Source organism: Oncorhynchus gorbuscha, linkage group LG07 (assembly GCF_021184085.1).
Source record: "Oncorhynchus gorbuscha isolate QuinsamMale2020 ecotype Even-year linkage group LG07, OgorEven_v1.0, whole genome shotgun sequence".
In the NCBI taxonomy this organism is placed as follows: domain Eukaryota; kingdom Metazoa; phylum Chordata; class Actinopteri; order Salmoniformes; family Salmonidae; genus Oncorhynchus; species Oncorhynchus gorbuscha.
Genome location: NC_060179.1, coordinates 10,175,263 through 10,196,403, shown reverse-complemented (window position 1 = coordinate 10,196,403; position 21,141 = coordinate 10,175,263). Strand labels below are relative to the sequence as shown.

General features: G+C 44.8%; 1 protein-coding gene across 6 annotated transcripts in view; it reads right to left on the bottom strand.

The window, feature by feature from the left end:
• Positions 1-21,141, bottom strand: part of LOC124039466 (semaphorin-5A-like) — a 327,706-nt gene that overhangs the window by 235,529 nt on the left and 71,036 nt on the right. For 5 of the 6 annotated variants that reach the window (XM_046355461.1, XM_046355465.1, XM_046355462.1 and 2 more), the window contains exons 3-4: positions 9,578-9,677; positions 707-752 (exon numbers count right to left, since the gene is read on the bottom strand). In XM_046355461.1, the coding sequence (XP_046211417.1) occupies positions 707-752; positions 9,578-9,677 (146 nt within the window). Of the gene's footprint in view, positions 1-706; positions 753-9,577; positions 9,678-12,317; positions 12,455-21,141 lie in introns of those variants that run through there. The other variant, XM_046355464.1, reaches the window with a different exon arrangement.

Genomic DNA, 21,141 nt, shown 5'->3' with positions numbered 1-21,141 from the left:
AGAAAGAGGGAGGGACAGAGAGATAGAGAAAGAGGGAGGGATAGAGAGATAGAGAAAGAGGGATAGAGAGAAAGAGGGAGGGATAGAGGGATAGAGAACGAGGGAGGTATAGAGAGATAGAGAAAGAGGGAGGGATAGAGAGATAGAGAAAGAGGGAGGGATAGAGAGATGGAGGGATAGAGGGATAGAGAAAGAGGGAGGTATAGAGAGATAGAGAAAGAGGGAGGGATAGAGAGATAGAGAAAGAGGGAGGTTTAGAGAGATACAGAAAGAGGGATAGAGAGATGGAGGGACAGAGAGATAGAGAAAGACGGAGGGATAGAGGGATAGAGAAAGAGGGAGGTATAGAGAGATAGAGAAAGAGGGAGGGATAGAGAGATATAGAAAGAGGGATAGAGAGATGGAGGGACAGAGAGATAGAGAAAGAGGGAGGGATAGAGAGATAGATAAAGAGGGATAGAGAGATAGAGAAAGAGGGAGGGATAGAGGGATAGAGAAAGAGGGAGGGATAGAGAGATAGAGAAAGAGGGAGGGATAGAGAGATAGAGGGAGAAAGAGGGAGGGACAGAGAGATAGAGAAAGAGGGAGGGATAGAGGGATAGAGAAAGAGGCAGGTATAGAGAAATAGAGAAAGAGGGATAGAGATATAGAGGGGGACATATGGGTAGCAATGGATGAGGGACTGGCAACACTGGTGAAGACTCACCTGGATCAGCGAGAGGTCCTCCAGATTGAGTCTGAACAGGTGGTTTCTGAAAGGAGAAGAGAAGGGAGGAGAGATGAAGGTATGATCTTCTCTAAAAAAGAAGATCTGAAAAAAGAGAAGTGGACAGGAAACCATTTCCAAAAATATCTCTGGGTTATTTTACTCCCATATTGGTTATTTCCTCTACCTCAACAAACCTTTGATTAATCACAGCTATCTTTCTGGGTCACTCCAATGGGCCTGTTCAGATGTAATTACATACATACTATTGTACTGCCAGTCGAAACTAGTTATATCTTTGTGGTTTTGAATAGAAATCCAATCTAAACCGAACAGAATAAAGATTACATACTTTACAAATTTCCTGCAGACACAGATGCAGTGGTGGAAAAAGTACACATTTGAGTAAAAGTATTAATAGAAAATGACTCAAGTAAATGTCACCCAGTAAAGTAGTATTTGGATTTAAATATACTTTGTATCAACAGTACATGTAATTGCTCAAATATATTTAAGTTTCAAAAGCAAAAGTACATGCACAAATTATAAACAATTCCTTATGTTAAGCAAAGCAGATGGCACAATTTTCTTGTTTTTTAAATGTACGGATGGCCAGGGACAGACTCCAGCACTGAGACAGAATTGACCAACAAAGCATTTGTGTTTAATGAGTTCACCAGATCCGAGGCAGTAGGGATGACCAGGGGATGTTCTCTGTTTAGTGAGTCCTCCAGACCAGAGGCATTAGGAATGACCAGGGATGTTCTCTGTTCAGTGAGTTCACCAGATCAGAGGCATTAGGAATGACCAGGGATGTTCTCTGTCCAGTGAGTTCACCAGATCGAGGCAGTAGGGATGATCAGGGATGTTCTCTGTTTAGTGAGTCCTCCAGATCAGAGGCAGTAGGGATGACCAGAGATGTTCTCTGTTTAGTGAGTCCTCCAGACCAGAGGCAGTGGGGATGCCCAGGGATGTTCTCTGTTCAGTGAGTTCACCAGATCGGAGGCAGTAGGGATGATCAGGGATGTTCTCTGTTTAGTGAGTCCACCAGATCAGAGGCAGTAGGGATGACCAGAGATGTTCTCTGTTTAGTGAGTCCTCCAGACCAGAGGCAGTCGGGATGATCAGAGATGTTCTCTGTTTAGTGAGTCCACCAGATCAGAGGCAGTAGGGATGACCAGAGATGTTCTCTGTTTAGTGAGTCCTCCAGACCAGAGGCAGTCGGGATGATCAGAGATGTTCTCTGTTTAGTGAGTCCACCAGATCAGAGGCAGTAGGGATGACCAGGGATGTTCTCTGTTTAGTGAGTCCACCAGATCAGAGGCAGTAGGGATGACCAGAGATGTTCTCTGTTTAGTGAGTCTGCCAGATCAGAGGCAGTCGGGATGATCAGAGATGTTCTCTGTTTAGTGAGTCCTCCAGACCAGAGGCAGTGGGGATGCCCAGGGATGTTCTCTGTTCAGTGAGTTCACCAGATCGGAGGCAGTCGGGATGATCAGAGATTTATGTGCGTGAATTAGACACTTTACCTGTCCTGCTAGGCATTCCAAGTGTAACGAATACTTTTGGGTGTCAAGGAAAATGTATGAAGTAAAAAGTGCCTTATTTTCTTCAGGAAAGTCAAATAGTCATCAAAAATATAAATAGTAAAGTCAAGTACAGATACCCCCCAAAACGACTTAAGTAGTACTTTAAAGTATTATTACTTAAGTACTTTACACCACTGCATAGATGTAGGATCAGCTCACTCTTTCCAACCTCAACCGTTAGTGGGGAAAATGCTAAACTGATCTTGAATCAGTGTCTAGGGGTCACCTCCAGACAAATGCATTCCTGAGTGATTTTTTGTTTTAACAGACCATAGGACCTAAGGCTGTGTGAGTGTGCATGGGCCCACATTCATGTGTGTGTGTGTGTATCAGAGAGTCCAATGGTGAAAATTCACTTGAATATGGCTCTTGCCTTAGGCTCTTTTGAATGGTTACATTTACATTGTAAGCCAACTAAAAAAAAAAACAAATTGTCTGGTCTTTCAAACTTTCCACAAAACAGTATAAGCTAATGTCTGTAGAATGAGTAGGCCTGTTCTTTTACGACCAATGGTTTCAGTTTGATTGTATAAGTTCAGCATTCTGGCACAAAACTCATCATCATAGCAGTTAGGGTTATTCATATTAATATTATTATTTAGCAGAGTGACGTTTAATATTAAGGCTGTTTCATTTCTTTTAATTTTATATATATATTTTATTTTCACCCCTTTTTCTCCCCGATTACGATCTTGTCTCATCGCTGCATCTCCCCAACGGGATTAGAAGAGGCATTGGTCGAGTCCTTGGTTGGTCCTCTGCTTCTTAACACACGCCTGCTTAACCTGGAAGCCAGCCGTACCAATGTGTCAGAGGAAACACCGTTCTGTCATGCAGGTGAAAGAGGACCCAAAAGCGACTTGGCGAAAACAGAGTCTTTAATCCAGTAAAGTAAATACAATCAAAAAAAAACACAACTTTCACTCGAAATGACGAGGACAAACTGGAGACTCGATCTTGAACAGCAGGTGAACAGCAGGTTGCCTCGGGAAGGCACTTGAACCAGACAGACTCAGACACCTGCTCACCACGCAGCATCTGAGGAAAACACGACACGACAGGGCGATACACAAACACAGCACGGTGAATTCTAGACAAGGAACCGACAGGGCAGAAACGAATAACAAGGAGAGAAATAGGGACTCTAATCAGGGAAAAGGATCGGGAACAGGTGTGGGAAGGCTAAATGATGATTAGGGGAATAGGAACAGCTGGGAGCAGGAACGGAACGATAGAGAGAAGAGAGAGCGAGAGAGTGAGAGAGGGAGGGGGAGAGAGAGGGATAGAAAGAGGGAAAGAACCTAATAAGACCAGCAGAGGGAAACGAATAGAATGGGGAGCACAGGGACAAGACATGATAATAAATGACAAAACATGACACGTTCAACTGACAACTGAATTCAGCCTGCAGGCGCCTGGTCTACCACAAGGAGTCACTAGACCATGATTGGCCAATTAAACCCTCCCCCAGCCAAACCCTCCGTAAACCCGGACGACGCTGGTTGTGCACTGCCCTATGGGATTCCCGATCATGGCCAGTTGTGATACAGCCAGGGATTGAACCCGGGTCTGTAGTGATGCAGTGCCTTAGACCACTGTGCCAATCGGGAAAGGATGTTTAATTTCTAATCAGTTTTGGCCAGGAATGTCAGAGAATCAACCCTGTCAGGTTCAGTTAAAAAAAAAAGAAAGTAATTCGTTTTGCAAATATTCACCAATTTTCAACCTCATGCTCATTATCTCCAGGACAATATTAATGTCTCCATCGGTGAAAAGGACATATTTACACCTGATGATATCATCAAAAGTTTAAACATTTTAGAAACTGTCATTTTCAAACACTATTGTCATGTTTTGTCTTAGATTGTCTTGTCATTTTGCTTTTCCCTCTGTTCATTTTCCCCCTGCTGGTCTTTTTAGGTTCGTTCCCCTTTTTCTCTCTCCCTTCCTCTCTCTCTTCTCTCTATCGTTCCGTTCCTGCTCCCAGCTGTTCCTATTCCCCTAATCAATCATTTAGTCTTCCCACACCTGTTCCCTATCCTTTTCCCTGATTAGAGTCCCTATTTCTCCCCTTGTTTTCCGTTTCTGCCCTGTCGGATCCTTGTTTATTGTTCACCGTGCTGTGTCTGTGTATCGCCCTGTCGTGTCGTGTTTCCCTCAGATGCTGCGTGGTGAGCAGGTGTCTGAGTCTGCTACGTTCAAGTGCCTTCCCGAGGCAACCTGCAGTTCTTGATCGAGTCTCCAGTCTGTTCTCGTCATTACGAGTGGAATTATGCCTTATGATTGTAAATTTACTTTACTGGATTAAAGACTCTGTTTTCGCCAAGTCGCTTTTGGGTCCTCATTCACCTGCATAACAACTATGAGGTTCGCTGTGACACGGGGAGGAAGAAAACACCCTCAGAAATGTGCTGCCGAGGCGGCAGGGTAGCCTAGTGGTTAGAGCGTTGGACTAGTAACTGGAAGGTTGCAAGTTCAAACCCCCGAGCTGACAAGGTACAAATCTGTCGTTCTGCCCCTGAACATGCAGTTAACCCACTGTTCCTAGGCCGTCATTGAAAATAAGAATTTGTTCTTAACTGACTTGCCTAGTTAAATAAATAAAAAATGTAGACACTGGGTTGGTCCTGGAGATGATGAAAAGTGGTGGAATTGCCCTTTAATTCATGTCAAGAAAGTAAATCATCTAGGCATCTATTCTGTAATGTTATACTCCCACTCAAACCTCGACAGGAGCACCTATAGGCACACACACACACACACACACACACACACACACACAAACCCAAGCCTATCCATCTTCTAAAGAGCGGCTACAGTATTTCACAGGGCAGGCTGTGGTCTAACACCCTTTTTACACTATATTAACATCTACAATCGATCTGCCGACATTATAACTCTTTCTGGCCATCGGGTCACAGACAGACCCTCTCTGTCTAACTCTATTGGACATTTAGACATTTAATTTCAACATTTAACGTCGACACCGGACGTTCTAAGACAATTCAATGTGACTCCTCTAATGTTAAACGACTTAAATTAAACCAACTGGATCTAAAATACAGACTTATTGGACTCATGGAATCTTCCAGTCAGACTGATCCAACACACAGAGAATTTAAAGCCCATTCAGTCAGACAGAGTAGGCCTTGTCCCAAATCAAACCCTAGACTCCTGGACAATCTTCAACGATCCCTCTCAGCCAGACAGAGTAGGCCTTGTCCCAAATCAAACCCTAGACTCCTGCACAATCTTCAATGATCCCTCTCAGCCAGACAGAGTAGGTCTTGTCCCAAATCAAACCCTAGTCACAAACACTCACTGAGCCTATTTAGGTTGACAGAGTAAGTCTGAAATCAACTCCTAGCCCCTTAGCCTAGATTCTTCTAGATCCCTTTCACTGAGTCAATGTAGGTTGACAGAGTAAGTCTGAAATCAACCCCTAGCCCCTTAGCCTAGATTCTTCTAGATCCCTGTCACTGAGCCTATTTAGGTTGACGGAGTAAGTCTCAAATCAACCCCTAGCCCCTTAGCCTAGATTCTTCTAGATCCCTCTCACTGAGTCAATTTAGGTTGACGGAGTGAAATCAACCCCTAGCCCCTTAGCCTAGATTCTTCTAGATCCCTGTCACTGAATATTTAGGTTGACAGTAAGTCTCAAATCAACCCCTAGCCCCTTAGCCTAGATTCTTCTAGATCCCTCTCACTGAGTCAATGTAAGTTGACAGAGTAAGTCTGAAATCAACCCCTAGCCCCTTGCCTAGATTCTTCTAGATCCCTCTCACTGAGTCAATTTAGGTCTCAAATCAACCCCTAGCCCCTTAGCCTAGATTATCCTAGATCTGTCACTAAGCCTGAGCCCTCTCATCTAGAGAAAGAGAAGCGAGGCTAGTCCAGACCACTCCAGGGACAGACAGGAACACCCTTTAGCCCCTGGGTCAGACTAGTGTCTGAGAGGGAAGGATAAATGTTCCACTCTCCTAGTGTTGTATAATAGTCAGGGTCAAATGTAATCACTCTCCCAGTGTTTTATAATAGTCAGGGTCAAATGTAATCACTCTCCTAGTGTTTTATAATAGTCAGGGTCAAATGTAATCACTCTCCCAGTGTTTTATAATAGTCAGGGTCAAATGTAATCACTCTCCTAGTGTTTTATAATAGTCAGGGTCAAATGTAATCACTCTCCTAGTGTTGTATAATAGTCAGGGTCAAATGTAATCAAGTGTTTTATAATAGTCAGGGTCAAATGTAATCAATCTCCCAGTGTTTTATAATAGTCAGGGTCAAATGTAATCACTCTCCCAGTGTTTTATAATAGTCAGGGTCAAATGTAATCACTCTCCCAGTGTTTTATAATAGTCAGGGTCAAATGTAATCACTCTCATAGTGTTTTATAATAGTCAGGGTCAAATGTAATCACTCTCCTAGTGTTGTATAATAGTCAGGGTCAAATGTAATCACTCTCCCAGTGTTTTATAATAGTCAGGGTGAAATGTAATCACTCTCCCAGTGTTTTATAATAGTCAGGGTCAAATGTAATCACTCTCCCAGTGTTTTATAATAGTCAGGGTGAAATGTAGTCACTCTCCCAGTGTTTTATAATAGTCAGGGTGAAATGTAGTCACTCTCCCAGTGTTTTATAATAGTCAGGGTCAATTGTAGTCACTCTCCCAGTGTTTTAGTCAGGGTCAAATGTAGTCACTCTCCCAGTGTTTTATAATAGTCAGGGTCAAATGAAATCACTCTCCCAGTGTTTTATAATAGTCAGGGTGAAATGTAATCACTCTCCCAGTGTTTTATAATAGTCAGGGTGAAATGTAATCACTCTCCCAGTGTTTTATAATAGTCAGGGTGAAATGTAATCACTCTCCCAGTGTTTTATAATGGTCAAAAATGTTCCATCTGAAATGTAGTCAAAGTGTTTTATAATAGTCAGGGTCAATTGTAATCCTCTCCTAGTGTTTTATAATAGTCAGGGTCAAATTCCAGTGTTTTATAATAGTCAGGGTCAAATGTAAACTCTCCCAGTGTTTTATAATAGTCAGGGTCAATTGTAATCACTCTCCTAGTGTTGTATAAAGTTCAAATGTAATCTCTCCCAGTGTTTTATAATAGTCAGGGTGAAATGTAATCACTCTCCCAGTGTTTTATAATAGTCAGGGTCAAATGTAATCACTCTCCCAGTGTTTTATAATAGTCAGGGTGACATTCACTCTCCCAGTGTTTTATAATAGTCAGGGTCAAATGTAATCACTCTCCCAGTGTTTTATAATAGTCAGGGTGAAATGTAGTCACTCTCCCAGTGTTTTATAATAGTCAGGGTGAAATGTAGTCACTCTCCCAGTGTTTTATAATAGTTCAATTGTAGTCACTCTCCCAGTGTTTTATAATAGTCAGGGTCAAATGTAGTTCCCCAGTGTTTTATAATAGTCAGGGTCAAATGAAATCCCAGTGTTTTATAATAGTCAGGGTGAAATGTAATCCTCTCCCAGTGTTTTATAATAGTCAGGGTGAAATGTAATCACTCTCCCAGTGTTTTATAATAGTTCCAGTGTTTTATAATAGTCAGGGTCAAATGTAATCACTCTCCCAGTGTTTTATAATAGTCAGGGTGAAATGTAGTCACTCTCCCAGTGTTTTATAATAGTCAGGGTCAATTGTAATCACTCTCCTAGTGTTTTATAATAGTCAGGGTCAAATGAAATCACTCTCCCAGTGTTTTATAATAGTCAGGGTCAAATGAAATCACTCTCCTTGGAAATGTTCTTAACATATTTGTGACTTGAACAAAAGTTCCATCTAGCCCAGTAAAAGTTCCACCTAGTCCAGTAAAAGTTCCATCTAGCCCAGTAAAAGTTCCATCTAGCCCAGGAGAAGTTCCATCTAGCCCAGTAAAAGTTCCACCTAGTCCAGTAAAAGTTCCATCTAGCCCAGTAAAAGTTCCATCTAGCCCATTATAAGTTCCATTTAGCCCAGTAAAAGTTCCATCTAGCCCAGTAAAAGTTCCATCTAGCCCAGTAAAAGTTCCATCTAGCCCAGTAAAAGTTCCATCTAGTCCAGTATAAGTTCCATCTAGCCCAGTAAAAGTTCCACCTAGTCCAGTAAAAGTTCCATCTAGCCCAGTAAAAGTTCCACCTAGTCCAGTAAAAGTTCCATCTAGCCCAGTAAAAGTTCCATCTAGCCCAGTAAAAGTTCCACCTAGTCCAGTAAAAGTTCCACCTAGTCCAGTAAAAGTACCATCTAGCCCAGTAAAAGTTCCATCTAGCCCAGTAAAAGTTCCATCTATCCCCAGTAAAAGTTCCATCTAGCCCAGTAAAAGTTCCACCTAACCCAGTAAAAGTCCCACCTAGCCCAGTAAAAGTTCCACGTAGTCCACTAATAGTTCCATCTAGCCCAGTAAATGTTCCACCTAGCCCAGTAAAAGTTCCATCTTGCCCAGTAAAAGTTCCACCCAGCCCAGTAACAGTTCCACCTAGTCCAGTAAAAGTTCCATCTAGCCCAGTAAAAGTTCCACCTAGTCCAGTAAAAGTTCCATCTAGCCCAGTTTCCATCTAGCCCAGTATTGCTTGCATTCATGCAGAACTCACCCTTTCTTTTTCTATCTTTCTCGCTCTCCCTTACGCAGACTCTCTCCCCTCTCCACGTTTACTCAATTATCTTCTTCTTATCTGTCAATCCCTGCAAGTATTCCCAACTCCTCCATTTCCTTGAATCCATCAGCAGTACATTAATTTATTCCCCCAGCTCTGTGTCTCTGTCTTGGTCCTCCAGCTCTCTGTTTCCTCAGCTATCTTCTAAACTCTGGAGACAACAGCTTATATTGACAACCAAGGTCATTAGCAGGATTGGGATACACACACATAAAAAACACACACACGCACACACGCACGCACGCACGCACACACACACACACACACACACACACACACACACACACACACACACACACACACACACACACACACACACACACACACACACACACACACACACACACACACACACACACACACACACACACACACACACACACACACACACACACACACACACACACACACACACACACACTGAGCTGAATTAAAGGTGTTGTGCTTGGCAGAGACAATGAACATCACTGGAGAACAGCTAGAAAATCACTACTCAATCAGAGGATTTTCAAAAGGTGTCATCAATCATGAGTGAGAGGGATAGCAAGAGAAAAAGCCAGAAAGAGAAAAAGAGAAGAAGCGAGAGAGAGAGAGAGAGGGGACAGGGAGGGGGGGTGGGGGGAATATAATACCTGGCTCCGACTATCAGTTCGTTCTGGCTGGGGTCAAAGGTTAGCTGAGAATAATCCACTGTGCCCTCAGCCCGGAACCTGTGGATCCAAGGCTCCATATCTGCCAATCAAAGTAGAGAAAGACACACATTAGCCAATCAAATCTGAGAAAAAAAGAGCAGAAAAAAGAGGGTGGATAAAGAGAAATGCTTAGCCAATAGCCACAGTATATAATAAAGTGTTGTTGGCCTATATTATGTTGTCTTTGTGAGTATTGTTCGGTATTGTGATGGGGTCCGATAACACCTGTAGTTTTATAAACACTAATGTTGTCTGGTGCTGTTTACGTCTCCTCTCTCATGAACACTAATGTTGTCTGGTGCTGTTTAGGTCTCCTCTCTTATGAACACTAATGTTGTCTGGTGCTGTTTACGTCTCCTCTCTCATGAACACTAATGTTGTCTGGTGCTGTTTACGTCTCCTCTCTCATGAACACTAATGTTGTCTGGTGCTGTTTACGTCTCCTCTCTCATGAACACTAATGTTGTCTGGTGCTGCTTAGGTCTCCTCTCTTATGAACACTAATGTTGTCTGGTGCTGCTTAGGTCTCCTCTCTTATGAACACTAATGTTGTCTGGTGCTGTTTAGGTCTCCTCTCTCATGAACACTAATGTTGTCTGGTGCTGCTTAGGTCTCCTCTCTTATGAACACTAATGTTGTCTGGTGCTGTTTACGTCTCCTCTCTCATGAACACTAATGTTGTCTGGTGCTGCTTAGGTCTCCTCTCTCATGAACACTAATGTTGTCTGGTGCTGTTTAGGTCTCCTCTCTCATGAACACTAATGTTGTCTGGTGCTGTTTACGTCTCCTCTCTCATGAACACTAATGTTGTCTGGTGCTGTTTAGGTCTCCTCTCTCATGAACACTAATGTTGTCTGGTGCTGTTTACGTCTCCTCTCTCATGAACACTAATGTTGTCTGGTGCTGTTTACGTCTCCTCTCTCATGAACACTAATGTTGTCTGGTGCTGTTTACATCTCCTCTCTCATGAACACTAATGTTGTCTGGTGCTGTTTACGTCTCCTCTCTTATGAACACTAATGTTGTCTGGTGCTGTTTACGTCTCCTCTCTCATGAACACTAATGTTGTCTGGTGCTGTTTACGTCTCCTCTCTCATGAACACTAATGTTGTCTGGTGCTGCTTAGGTCTCCTCTCTTAGGAAAGAGGTTCAAACCTGTTAGAATGAAGTTCCTGTTAGAATGAAGATTAAATGAAGAAACATAAACAGTTTTGCACTTATTTCTGTTCTGAGAGCCTTACAATGAGTCCTAATCTACCCCATGTCCAGAATGTCTCCTGGCAGCTGTAGTATTTAGTGAAGTATGTCAGGTTAAAAGCTTGAGGGTAAAGCAGTACAGTTTCCCACCTGGGCTTCCAACCACACGCCTTACACTCCATTTAGTTCATCATTACTGTAGCTACAACTATTGCATACTGTATAGGGTGTGTGTGAGGGGTGAGGGTGAGGTCCTGTGTGTGTGTGTGTGTGTGTGTGTGTGTGTGTGTGTGTGTGTGTGTGTGTGTGTGTGTGTGTGTGTGTGTGTGTGTGTGTGTGTGTGTGTGTGTGTGTGTGTGTGTGTGTGTGTGTGTGTGTGTGTGTGTGTGTGTGTGTGTTCATGCCTCTTTGAATCCAAGGTCCTTCTAAAGTGATTCTTAGACTGTTATCTCATAGTTGTCAATGCCTTAACCTTTGCCCCTGACCCCAGAGATATATTCCTCCACAGTACAGTACAGTACAGCACAGCACACACACACACACACACACACACACACACACACACACACACACACACACACACACACACACACACACACACACACACACACACACACACACACACACACACACACACACACACACACACACACACACACACACACACACACACACACCATATACAGTATGCATTAGTTCTAGCTACAGTAATGATGAACTAAATGAATACGTCAAACCCCAGATCACCCTCAACATGTCTGTCTCCATGGCTCCCGATCCATTAACCCTTGACGAATAGAATCATAGATCCCTGTCGGATTACCAGTCAGCTCCATACAGCCCTGAAACCTGATAGGTAGTGAGTGAATAGTAATGGCCTAAGAGGAAGGTTACCCTAACGCCTGATCTAGGGTCAGATATTGTCCATTCCCCTAATAGTTAATGTAAGCATTGGGGATTGGATAATCTGCTCTCACAATATTGTATTCTAATAATCCTGATACTTGACAATATTGTACTCTAATAATTATTGTCTGAAACTGCCAGTAATATTTGTTTGTTATATTTATTGCTGGTTTTACTGTGGCTCCGGGATTTCAAAACACTTTTCGTGGTCGAGAGTTAAACCATTTACTGTTGCTGATATTATGTTAAATCCTGATTTGTGTATACCGGACCTGTACGTTATCTGAACTTTCAGAGAGCTTCTACTGTAGACCTGTAGACATTGATGGAGTACAGCTTCGGTTGGAGTAAAAAATGTTATCTGTCAAAAACATGCAAAACACCTGAAACTAACAGCCTAACCTCAACTGCATCAAACCACCAACCAGCTGTTTACTTCTGTCAAGCTGCGGCGTTCAGCCCGATACAACTTACTGACCGCCTGCCCGAGTCACTGCTAGTAGCTACGTACTAAAAAACACATCGCTGAATCAACCTCTTTGTCAAACTGTAGGAGTATAGAGCACATCAACATCACCTAACAGGATGGAATCACTGTTGATAAAGCTGCTTCTCTCTTCTTCCAATCCTCAGGGTTCTACGTATTAATGAGAATAAGATCAAGTTAAACTGGGAGACGCAGAGCTAATACATTTTCATTAGCCTTGGTGAAATAACTATCGGAGAGAGAGATCACAACAACTTCCGCCCTGAGATTTGGCTGCGGTTGATGGCAGGTTCCGCTCTAATTCTCCAGGGGGACGGGAGTTTGGGATGCGCCTCTGGTGCAGCCGGCAGGCTCATTATTTATATCGTGAGGAAGCTCTAGAGCATACAAATGTGGCAGCGACACCCTCGAGGGAAACCAAGGCTTCAATTACCCAGCGTTTCCCCCATAAATCAGCTGTGGTCCCACCAGGGTATCTCCCCACTCAGGTCCCTCGGAGGGGAGAGGGAAGGAGAATACAACATTCACAACTGAGGATTTATGTTTTAAGACGAGACTAAGGGCTCATACACACTCATAAGCCAGAGCTGATGTATTTACCCTGGGATATGAGATCTAATGAGAAACAAACGTCTAATGTTAGATGATGACAGGACATTATTTATCAGTTTTGTTTGGGCTGAGAGAGGGGTATGGGGAGAACACTGTTAGAATACTGGGAAGTTGTAAAACACTGAACGATATAACTACTTAAAGCTAAGTAGAACACTGGTAGGATCTATATAAAACTGAGTGTTCTTGGTAGAATCACTGAGTGAATTGGTGGATTTACCTCAGGGCTTTAATGTGACGTTAGTGTTTTGTAGGGCTCTAGTGAAGAAGCAATAGCTTTAATTTCGGTAGGAACACGATATGAACCTCAAATGAACCCTGACCTTGTCCTTTATAAAAGGAACCAAGGGATTTATAAAACTTCTTCAATAGACATCCCCCTTTCCCCTCCTCCCCACTTCTACCCTCCTCCCCACTTTTATCCCCCTTTTCCCTCCTCCCCACTTCTATCCCCCTTTCCCCTCCTCCCCACTTCTACCCTCCTCCCCACTTCTATCCCCCTTTCCCTCCTCCCCACTTCAATCCCCCTTTCCCCTCCTCCTCACTTCAATCCCCTTTCCCCTCCTCCCCACTTCTCTCCCCTCCTCCCCACATCTATCACTCTTTCCCCTCCTCCCCACTTCTATCCCCTTTCCCCTCCTCCCCACTTCTATCCCCATTTCCCCTTCTCCCCACTTCAATCCCCCTTTCCCCTCCTCCCCACTTCTATCCCCATTTCCCCTCCTCCCCACTTCTATCCCTCTTTCCCTCCTCCCCACTTCTATCCCCCTTTCCCTCCTCCCCACTTCTATCCCCCTTTCCCCTCCTCCCCACTTCTATCCCCCTTTCCCCTTCTCCCCACTTCAATCCCCCTTTCCCCTCCTCCCCACTTCTATCCCCCTTTCCCCTTCTCCCCACTTCAATCCCCCTTTCCCCTCCTCCCCACTTCTGTCCCCCTTTCCCCTTCTCCCCACTTCAATCCCCCTTTCCCCTCCTCCTCACTTCAACCCCCTTTCCCCTCCTCCCCACTTAAATCCCCCTTTCCCCTCCTCCCCACTTCTACCCTCCTCCCCACTTCTATCCCCTTTCCCCTCCTCCCCACCTCTATCCCCTTTCCCCTCCTCCCCACCTCTATCCCCCTTTCCCCTCCTCCCCACTTCTATCCCCCTTTCCCCTCCTCCCCACTTCTATCCCTCTTTCCCTCCTCCCCACTTCTATCCCCCTTTCCCCTCCTCCCCACTTCTATCCCCCTTTCCCCTCCTCCCCACTTCTATCCCCCTTTCCCCTCCTCCCCACTTCTATCTCCTTTCCCTCCTCCCCACTTCTATCCCCTTTCCCCTCCTCCCCACTTCTATCCCATTTCACCTCCTCCCCACTTCTATCCCCCTTTCCCCTCCTCCCCACTTCTATCCCCCTTTCCCCTCCTTCCCATTTCTATCCCCCTTTCCCCTCCTCCCCATTTCTATCCCCCTTTCCCCTCCTCCCCACTTCTATCCCCCTTTCCCCTCCTCCCCATTTCTATCCCCCTTTCCCTCCTCCCCACTTATATCCCCCTTTCCCCTCCTCCCCACGTCTATCCCATTTCACCTCCTCCCCATTTCTATCACCCTTTCCCCTCCTCCCCATTTCTATCCCCCTTTCCCCTCCTCCCCATTTCTATCACCCTTTCCCCTCCTCCCCACTTCTATCCCCCTTTCCCCTCCTCCCCATTTCTATCCCCTTTCCCCTCCTCCCCACTTCCAGATGACTATCCCCTTTCCCCTCCTCCCCATTTCTATCCCCCTTTCCCCTCCTCCCCATTTCTATCCCCTTTCCCCTCATCCCCACTTCTAACCCCCTTTCCCTCCTCCCCATTTCTATCCCCCTTTCCCGTCCTCCCCATTTCTATCCCCCTTTCCCCTACTCCCCATTTCTATCCCCCTTTCCCCTACTCCCCATTTATATCCCCCTTTCCCCTCCTCCCCATTTCTATCCCCCTTTCCCCTCCTCCCCACTTATATCCCCCTTTGCCTTTTTCCCTTCTCCGTCACTCTTTCCTGGTTTGTTTTTCCGAGTTCAGACACAGAGCGGTTGACACACTATGAAAAGAATGACAGACTATCCAAATATGACCCCCCTCCCCCAGCTCCAGAGACGAGGGCAGTCTTCAGTCTCAGAGAGCTCAAACTATATAAAGAACAACCTGGCCTGACACAATAGACATGTGGAACCGACTGGGACTAGAATACCTTATGTCTCTAGGAGTAAACATGGGGGTAATGGAGGGTTTAAATTGAGTGCCTATATATTACACATAAATGCCGGCTGTCAAGACGTGTCCAACTGGAGAATGTAGGGTGTTTTTGCTGTCGCCTGTGTGGTAAAACGAAAATATGAAATGGCCACTATTTTGTGAAGTTGGATTGAGAATAAAACCTTAATATAAAGTCAAAATAAACACCTGTTCAATGTCAGAATGAAAACTGTTAAAATTAGGTTCAGGTTAACCAACCTGGAGGTGAGGTCGTGTGGTCAGGAGAAGCCTTCTGGTCCTTGATATAGTAAGAATATAAACACAGAGGTCAGTGTTGACCAGAGCTGCTGAAACCCTCATGATCAGGTGAAAACTTACCCTGGTCCTTTATAGTAAGAATAAAACACAGAGGTCAGATTTTCCTGGGTCTCAAATGCCAGTGGAGCTGAGCCTCAGGTCAGAGGTCAGGGGCGACCAAACCAGAGTTCCACTACAAGTCAAAATAAGTCAATAAATTTCAAATCAAATCAAATTTAGTTAGCTGAGCCCTCAGGTCAGAGGTATCTCAAAGTGCTGAATCAAACCAGAAAACCCCTACAGCAAAAATAAGTCTGCAATAAAATATTTTAATTCAACATGCACTTTACAGCGAACCCCTTTAAGGGAAGAAATAAAGAAACATTTAACAAGATGACATAATGTCCTCTGTGTGTCACTGCCTAGGAAAGTGGGTTAACTCTGTGTGTCACTGCCTAGGAACAGTGGGTTAACTCTGTGTGTCACTGCCTAGGAACAGTGGGTTAACTCTGTGTGTCACTGCCTAGGAACAGTGGGTTAACTCTGTGTGTCACTGCCTAGGAACAGTGGGTTAACTCTGTGTGTCACTGCCTAGGAACAGTGGGATAACTCTGTGTGTCACTTAAGGTTAGTTTTTTTACCATTATTTAACTAGGCAAGTCAGTTAAGAACAAAGTCTTATTTTCAATGACTGCCTAGGAACAGTGGGTTAACTGCCTGTTCAGGGGTAGAACGACAGATTTGTCAGCTTGGGGGTTTGAACTTGCAACCTTCCGGTTACCAGTCCAACACCCTAACCACTAGGCTACTTTGCCTCCCCAAGATGCACAATGCAGAAATCTCTCCGCCATTTCCTGTTTGATAAAATTCTAATAGTTCACCTAATTTCAGTTTATGTGACAAAAGGAGGCAAGTATAATCTTTGTACTAAACCGCTGTGAAATATATTTTACATAGTAAAACATATGGTATTTTCAGCTGTTTGAAGCTAGTGTACAAAACCAAATGGTAAAAGACACGCAAAAAAATGAATGGGAAGCATAGAAATAACGCACATAGAACAGCTCTGCCGCTGCTTACACTTGCTTTCAATGAGAAAGACACATCTATAACTCACGTTTCTATGTTAAATTTGGTCGGGTCGCCCAATAAGTGACATAAGTGCAGCTTGAAGACTCATGAAGACACATGAAGACACATGAAGGGGAGTTACTACAGGGACCAATGAGAGAGGTGTATTACACAAAGTAAAAGTTACTACAGGGACCAATGAGAGAGGTGTATTACACAAAGTAAAAGTTACTACAGGGACCAATGAGAGAGGTGTATTACACAAAGTAAAAGTTACTACAGGGACCAATGAGAGAGGTGTATTACACAAAGTAGAAGTTACTACAGGGACCAATGTGGTCCTTCTGTAGCTCAGTTGGTAGAGCATGGCGCTTGTAACGCCAGGGTAGTGGGTTTGATTCCCGGGACCACCCATACGTAGAATGTATGCACACATGACTGTAAGTCGCTTTGGATAAAAGCGTCTGCTAAATGGCATATTATATTATATTATATAGAGAGGTGTATTACACAAAGTAAAAGTTACTACAGGGACCAATGAGAGAGGTGTAGTACACAAAGTAAAAGCTACGTGGACTATGTTTAATTTCCTGCGTTGGGTATTAAAATGCCACATTGTGAGTAGTGTGGTCATAAAGAGAATGCATTGATGCTTAAGAATGTAGCCAGTCGGACACGCAGTGGGCTGTAAAAAAACTATTTGCCATGGACCAATTAAACCGTCTTGGTCTCCAATCGGTGATGTAACAGATAGTTGTAATGAACCTGATGTGGATATTTGTTTATGTTCTCTTCAAGATACTCCCTAACCCTAAACCTAACCCCTAACCCTAACCCTAAGCCTAAGCCTAAGCCTAAGCCTAAGCCTATAAGCCTAAGCCTAAACCTAAGCCTAAGCCTAAACCTAACCCTAACCCTAAACCGTAACCGTAACCCTAACCCCTAACCATAACCCGTAACCCTAACCCAAACCTAACTCCTAACCCTAAACCGAAACATAACGCTTACCCTAATTCTAACCCTAAAACCAACCCCAAAGCTTAAAATAACCTTTGTCCTCATGGGGATGAGTGGAAATGTCCCCATAAAGGTAGAATGTTCCTTATTTTACTATCCTTGTGGGGACTTTGGCGGGATGTTTTTCTCCACAAGGATAGAAGCCCAACCAACACTCAACCAACACTCACACACAAACACACACTGTAACTCTCTAATGATGTGTTAATCTGTGGATGTTTTTCTCCACAAGGATAGAAGCCCAACCAACACTCAACCAACACTCACACACAAACACACACTGTAACTCTCTAATGATGTGTTAATCTGTGAGAAATGTTAAAAAATGAAGATTAGTACACTTGGGTTTTTAAAACACAGCAAGGCCCAGGGAGGAGGAAGACAGAGTGAAGGCACACAGCAAACCTTCTTGTTTCATTTGAACTTGTTTTCACCTACACACACACTTTCCCACACTTTTTCCAGTGGACACCACATATGCAAAATAAATGTGTAGTGGGGTGCACAGTGGGCCCTCAATGGTGTTATTTGACATGTTCTTCACAGAAAATGAGCCAAGGCCAATGAGTCTCAGGAGAAAAAAAATATTAATTGTATAATTTTTATTTTTAGTAAACATTGAAAATGGGTCCCACAGACTTAATAATATGTGACTTGTTTCAGGAAACCCAGAGACGCTTCAGGGCCAAGCAGAACAGTAGAGGCTCTGAGCAACCCAGAGACGCTTCAGGGCCAAGCAGAACAGTAGAGGCTCTGAGCAACCCAGAGACGCTTCAGGGCCAAGCAGAACAGTAGAGGCTCTGAGCAACCCAGAGACGATTCAGGGCCAAGCAGAACAGTAGAGGCTCTGAGCAACCCAGAGACGCTTCATGGCCAAGCAGAACAGTAGAGGCTCTGAGCAACCAAGTGACGCTTCAGGGCCAAGCAGAACAGTAGAGGCTCTGAGCAACCCAGAGACGCTTCAGGGCCAAGCAGAACAGTAGAGGCTCTGAGCAACCCAGAGACGCTTCAGGGCCAAGCAGAACAGTAGAGGCTCTGAGCAACCAAGAGACGCGTCAGGGCCAAGCAGAACAGTAGAGGCTCTGAGCAACCCAGAGACGCTTCAGGGCCAAGCAGAACAGTAGAGGCTCTGAGCAACCCAGAGACACTTCAGGGCCAAGCAGAACAGTAGAGGCTCTGAGCAACCCAGAGACGCTTCAGGGCCAAGCAGAACAGTAGAGGCTCTGAGCAACCCAATGTTACTAGATACTGCCCAGTGTTACTGCCCAATAATACTAGATTCTGCCAAGTGATACTGCCCAATGATACTAGATTCTGTCAAGTGATACTGCCCAATGATACTAGATTCTGCCAAGTGATACTGCCCAATGATACTAGATTCTGCCAAGTGATACTGCCCAATGTTACAAAACTCGGTAAAAGAAGAAACGTCCTCTCAATGTCAACTGCGTTTATTTTCAGCAAACTTAACATGTGTAAATATTTGTATGAACATAACAAGATTCAACAACTGAGACATAAACTGAACAATTTCTATGTGACTAACAGAATTGGAATAATGTGTGCCTGAACAAAGAGGGGGATTAAAATCAAAAGTAACAGTCAGTAAGTATCTGGTGTGGCCACCAGCTGCATTAAGTACTGCAATGCATCTTCTCCTCATGGACTGCACCAGATTTGCCAGTCCTTGCTGTGAGATGTTACCCCACTCTTCCACCAAGGCACCTGCAAGTTCCCTGACATTTCTGGGGGGGAATGGCCCTAGCCCTCACCCTCCGATTCGACAGGTCCCAGATATGTCTGGGGGGAATGGCCCTAGCCCTCACCCTCCGATTCAACAGGTCCCAGATATGTCTGGGGGGAATGGCTCTGGCCCTCACCCTCCGATTCAACAGGTCCCAGATATGTCTGGTGGGAATGGCCCTAGCCCTCACCCTCCGATTCAACAGGTCCCAGATATGTCTGGGGGAATGGCCCTAGCCCTCACCCTCCAATTCAACAGGTCCCAGATATGTCTGGTGGGAATGGCCCTAGCCCTCACCCTCCGATCCAACAGGTCCCAGATATGTCTGGGGGGAATGGCTCTGGCCCTCACCCTCCGATCCAACAGGTCCCAGACGTGTTCAATGGGATTGAGATCCGGCCTCTTCGCTGGCCATGGCAGAACACTGACATTCCTGTCTTGCAGGAAATCACGCAGAGAATGAGCAGTATGGCTGGTGGCATTGTCATGCTGGGGGGTCATGTCAGGATGAGACGGCAGGAAGGGTACCGCATGAGGGAGGAGGAAGTCTTTTCTGTAAAGCACAGCGTTGAGATTGCCTGAAATGACAACAAGCTCAGTCCGATGATGCTGTGACACACCGCCCCAGACCATGACGGACCCTCCACCTCCATATCGATCCCGCTCCAAAGTACAGGCCTCGGTGTAATGCTCATTCCTTCGATGATAAACGCAAATCCCACCATCACCCCTGGTGAGACAAAACCGTGACTCGTCAGTGAAGAGGACTTTTTGCCAGTCCTGTCTGGTCCAGCGACGGAGGGTTTGGACCCATATGCAACGTTGTTGCCGGAGATGTCTGGTGAGGACCTGCCTTACAACAGGCCTACAAGCCTCAGTCCAGCCTCTCTCAGCCTATTGCGGACAGTCTGAGCACTGATGGAGGGATTGTGCGTTCCTGGTGTAACTCTGGCAGTTGTTGTTGCCAAACTGTCCCTGTCCCGCAGGTGTGATGTTGGGATGTACCGATCCTGTGCAGGTGTTGTAACACGTGGTCTGCCACTGCCAGGACGATCAGCTGCCCAGCCTGTCTTTCTGTAGTGCTGTATTAGGCGTCTCACAGTACAGAAATGGCAATTTAATGCCCTGGCCACATCTGCAGTCCTCATGCCTCCTTGCAGCATGCCTAAGGCACGTTCACACAGATGAGCAGGGTCCCTGTGCATCTTTCTTTTGGGGGTTTTCAGAGTCAGTAGGCCTCTTTAGTGTCCTAAGTTTCCATAACTGTGACCTTAATTGCCTACCGTCTGTAAGCTGTTAGTGTCTTAACGACCGTTCCACAGGTGTATGTTCATTCATTGTGTGGTTCATTGAACAAGCATGGGAAACAGTGTTTAAACCCTTTACAATAAAGATGTGTGAAGTTATTTGGATTTTTACTAATTGTCTTTGAAACAGGGTCCTGAAAAAGGGACGGTTCTTTTTTCCCTGAGTTTAGACACTGCCCAGTGATACTGCCCAATGATACTGCCCAGTGATACTGCCCAATGATACTGCCCAGTGATACTGCCCAATGATACTGCCCAGTGATACTGCCCAATGATACTGCCCAGTGATACTGCCCAGTGATACTGCCCAGTGATACTGCCCAGTGATACTGCTCAGTGATACTGCCCAGTGATACTGCCCAGTGATACTGCCCAATGATACTGCCCAATGATACTTGATACTGCCAGTGATACTGCCCAATGATACTTGATACTGCCCAATGTTTCTAGACACTGCCCAGTGATACTGCCCAATGATACTAGATACTGACAAATGACGCTGCCCAAAGATACTGCTCAATGATACTAGATACTTCCCAATAATACTGCCCAATAATACTGCCCAATTATACTGCCCTATGATACTGCACAATGATACTGCACTATGATACTAGATATTTCCCAATAATACTGCCCAATAATACTGCCCAATGA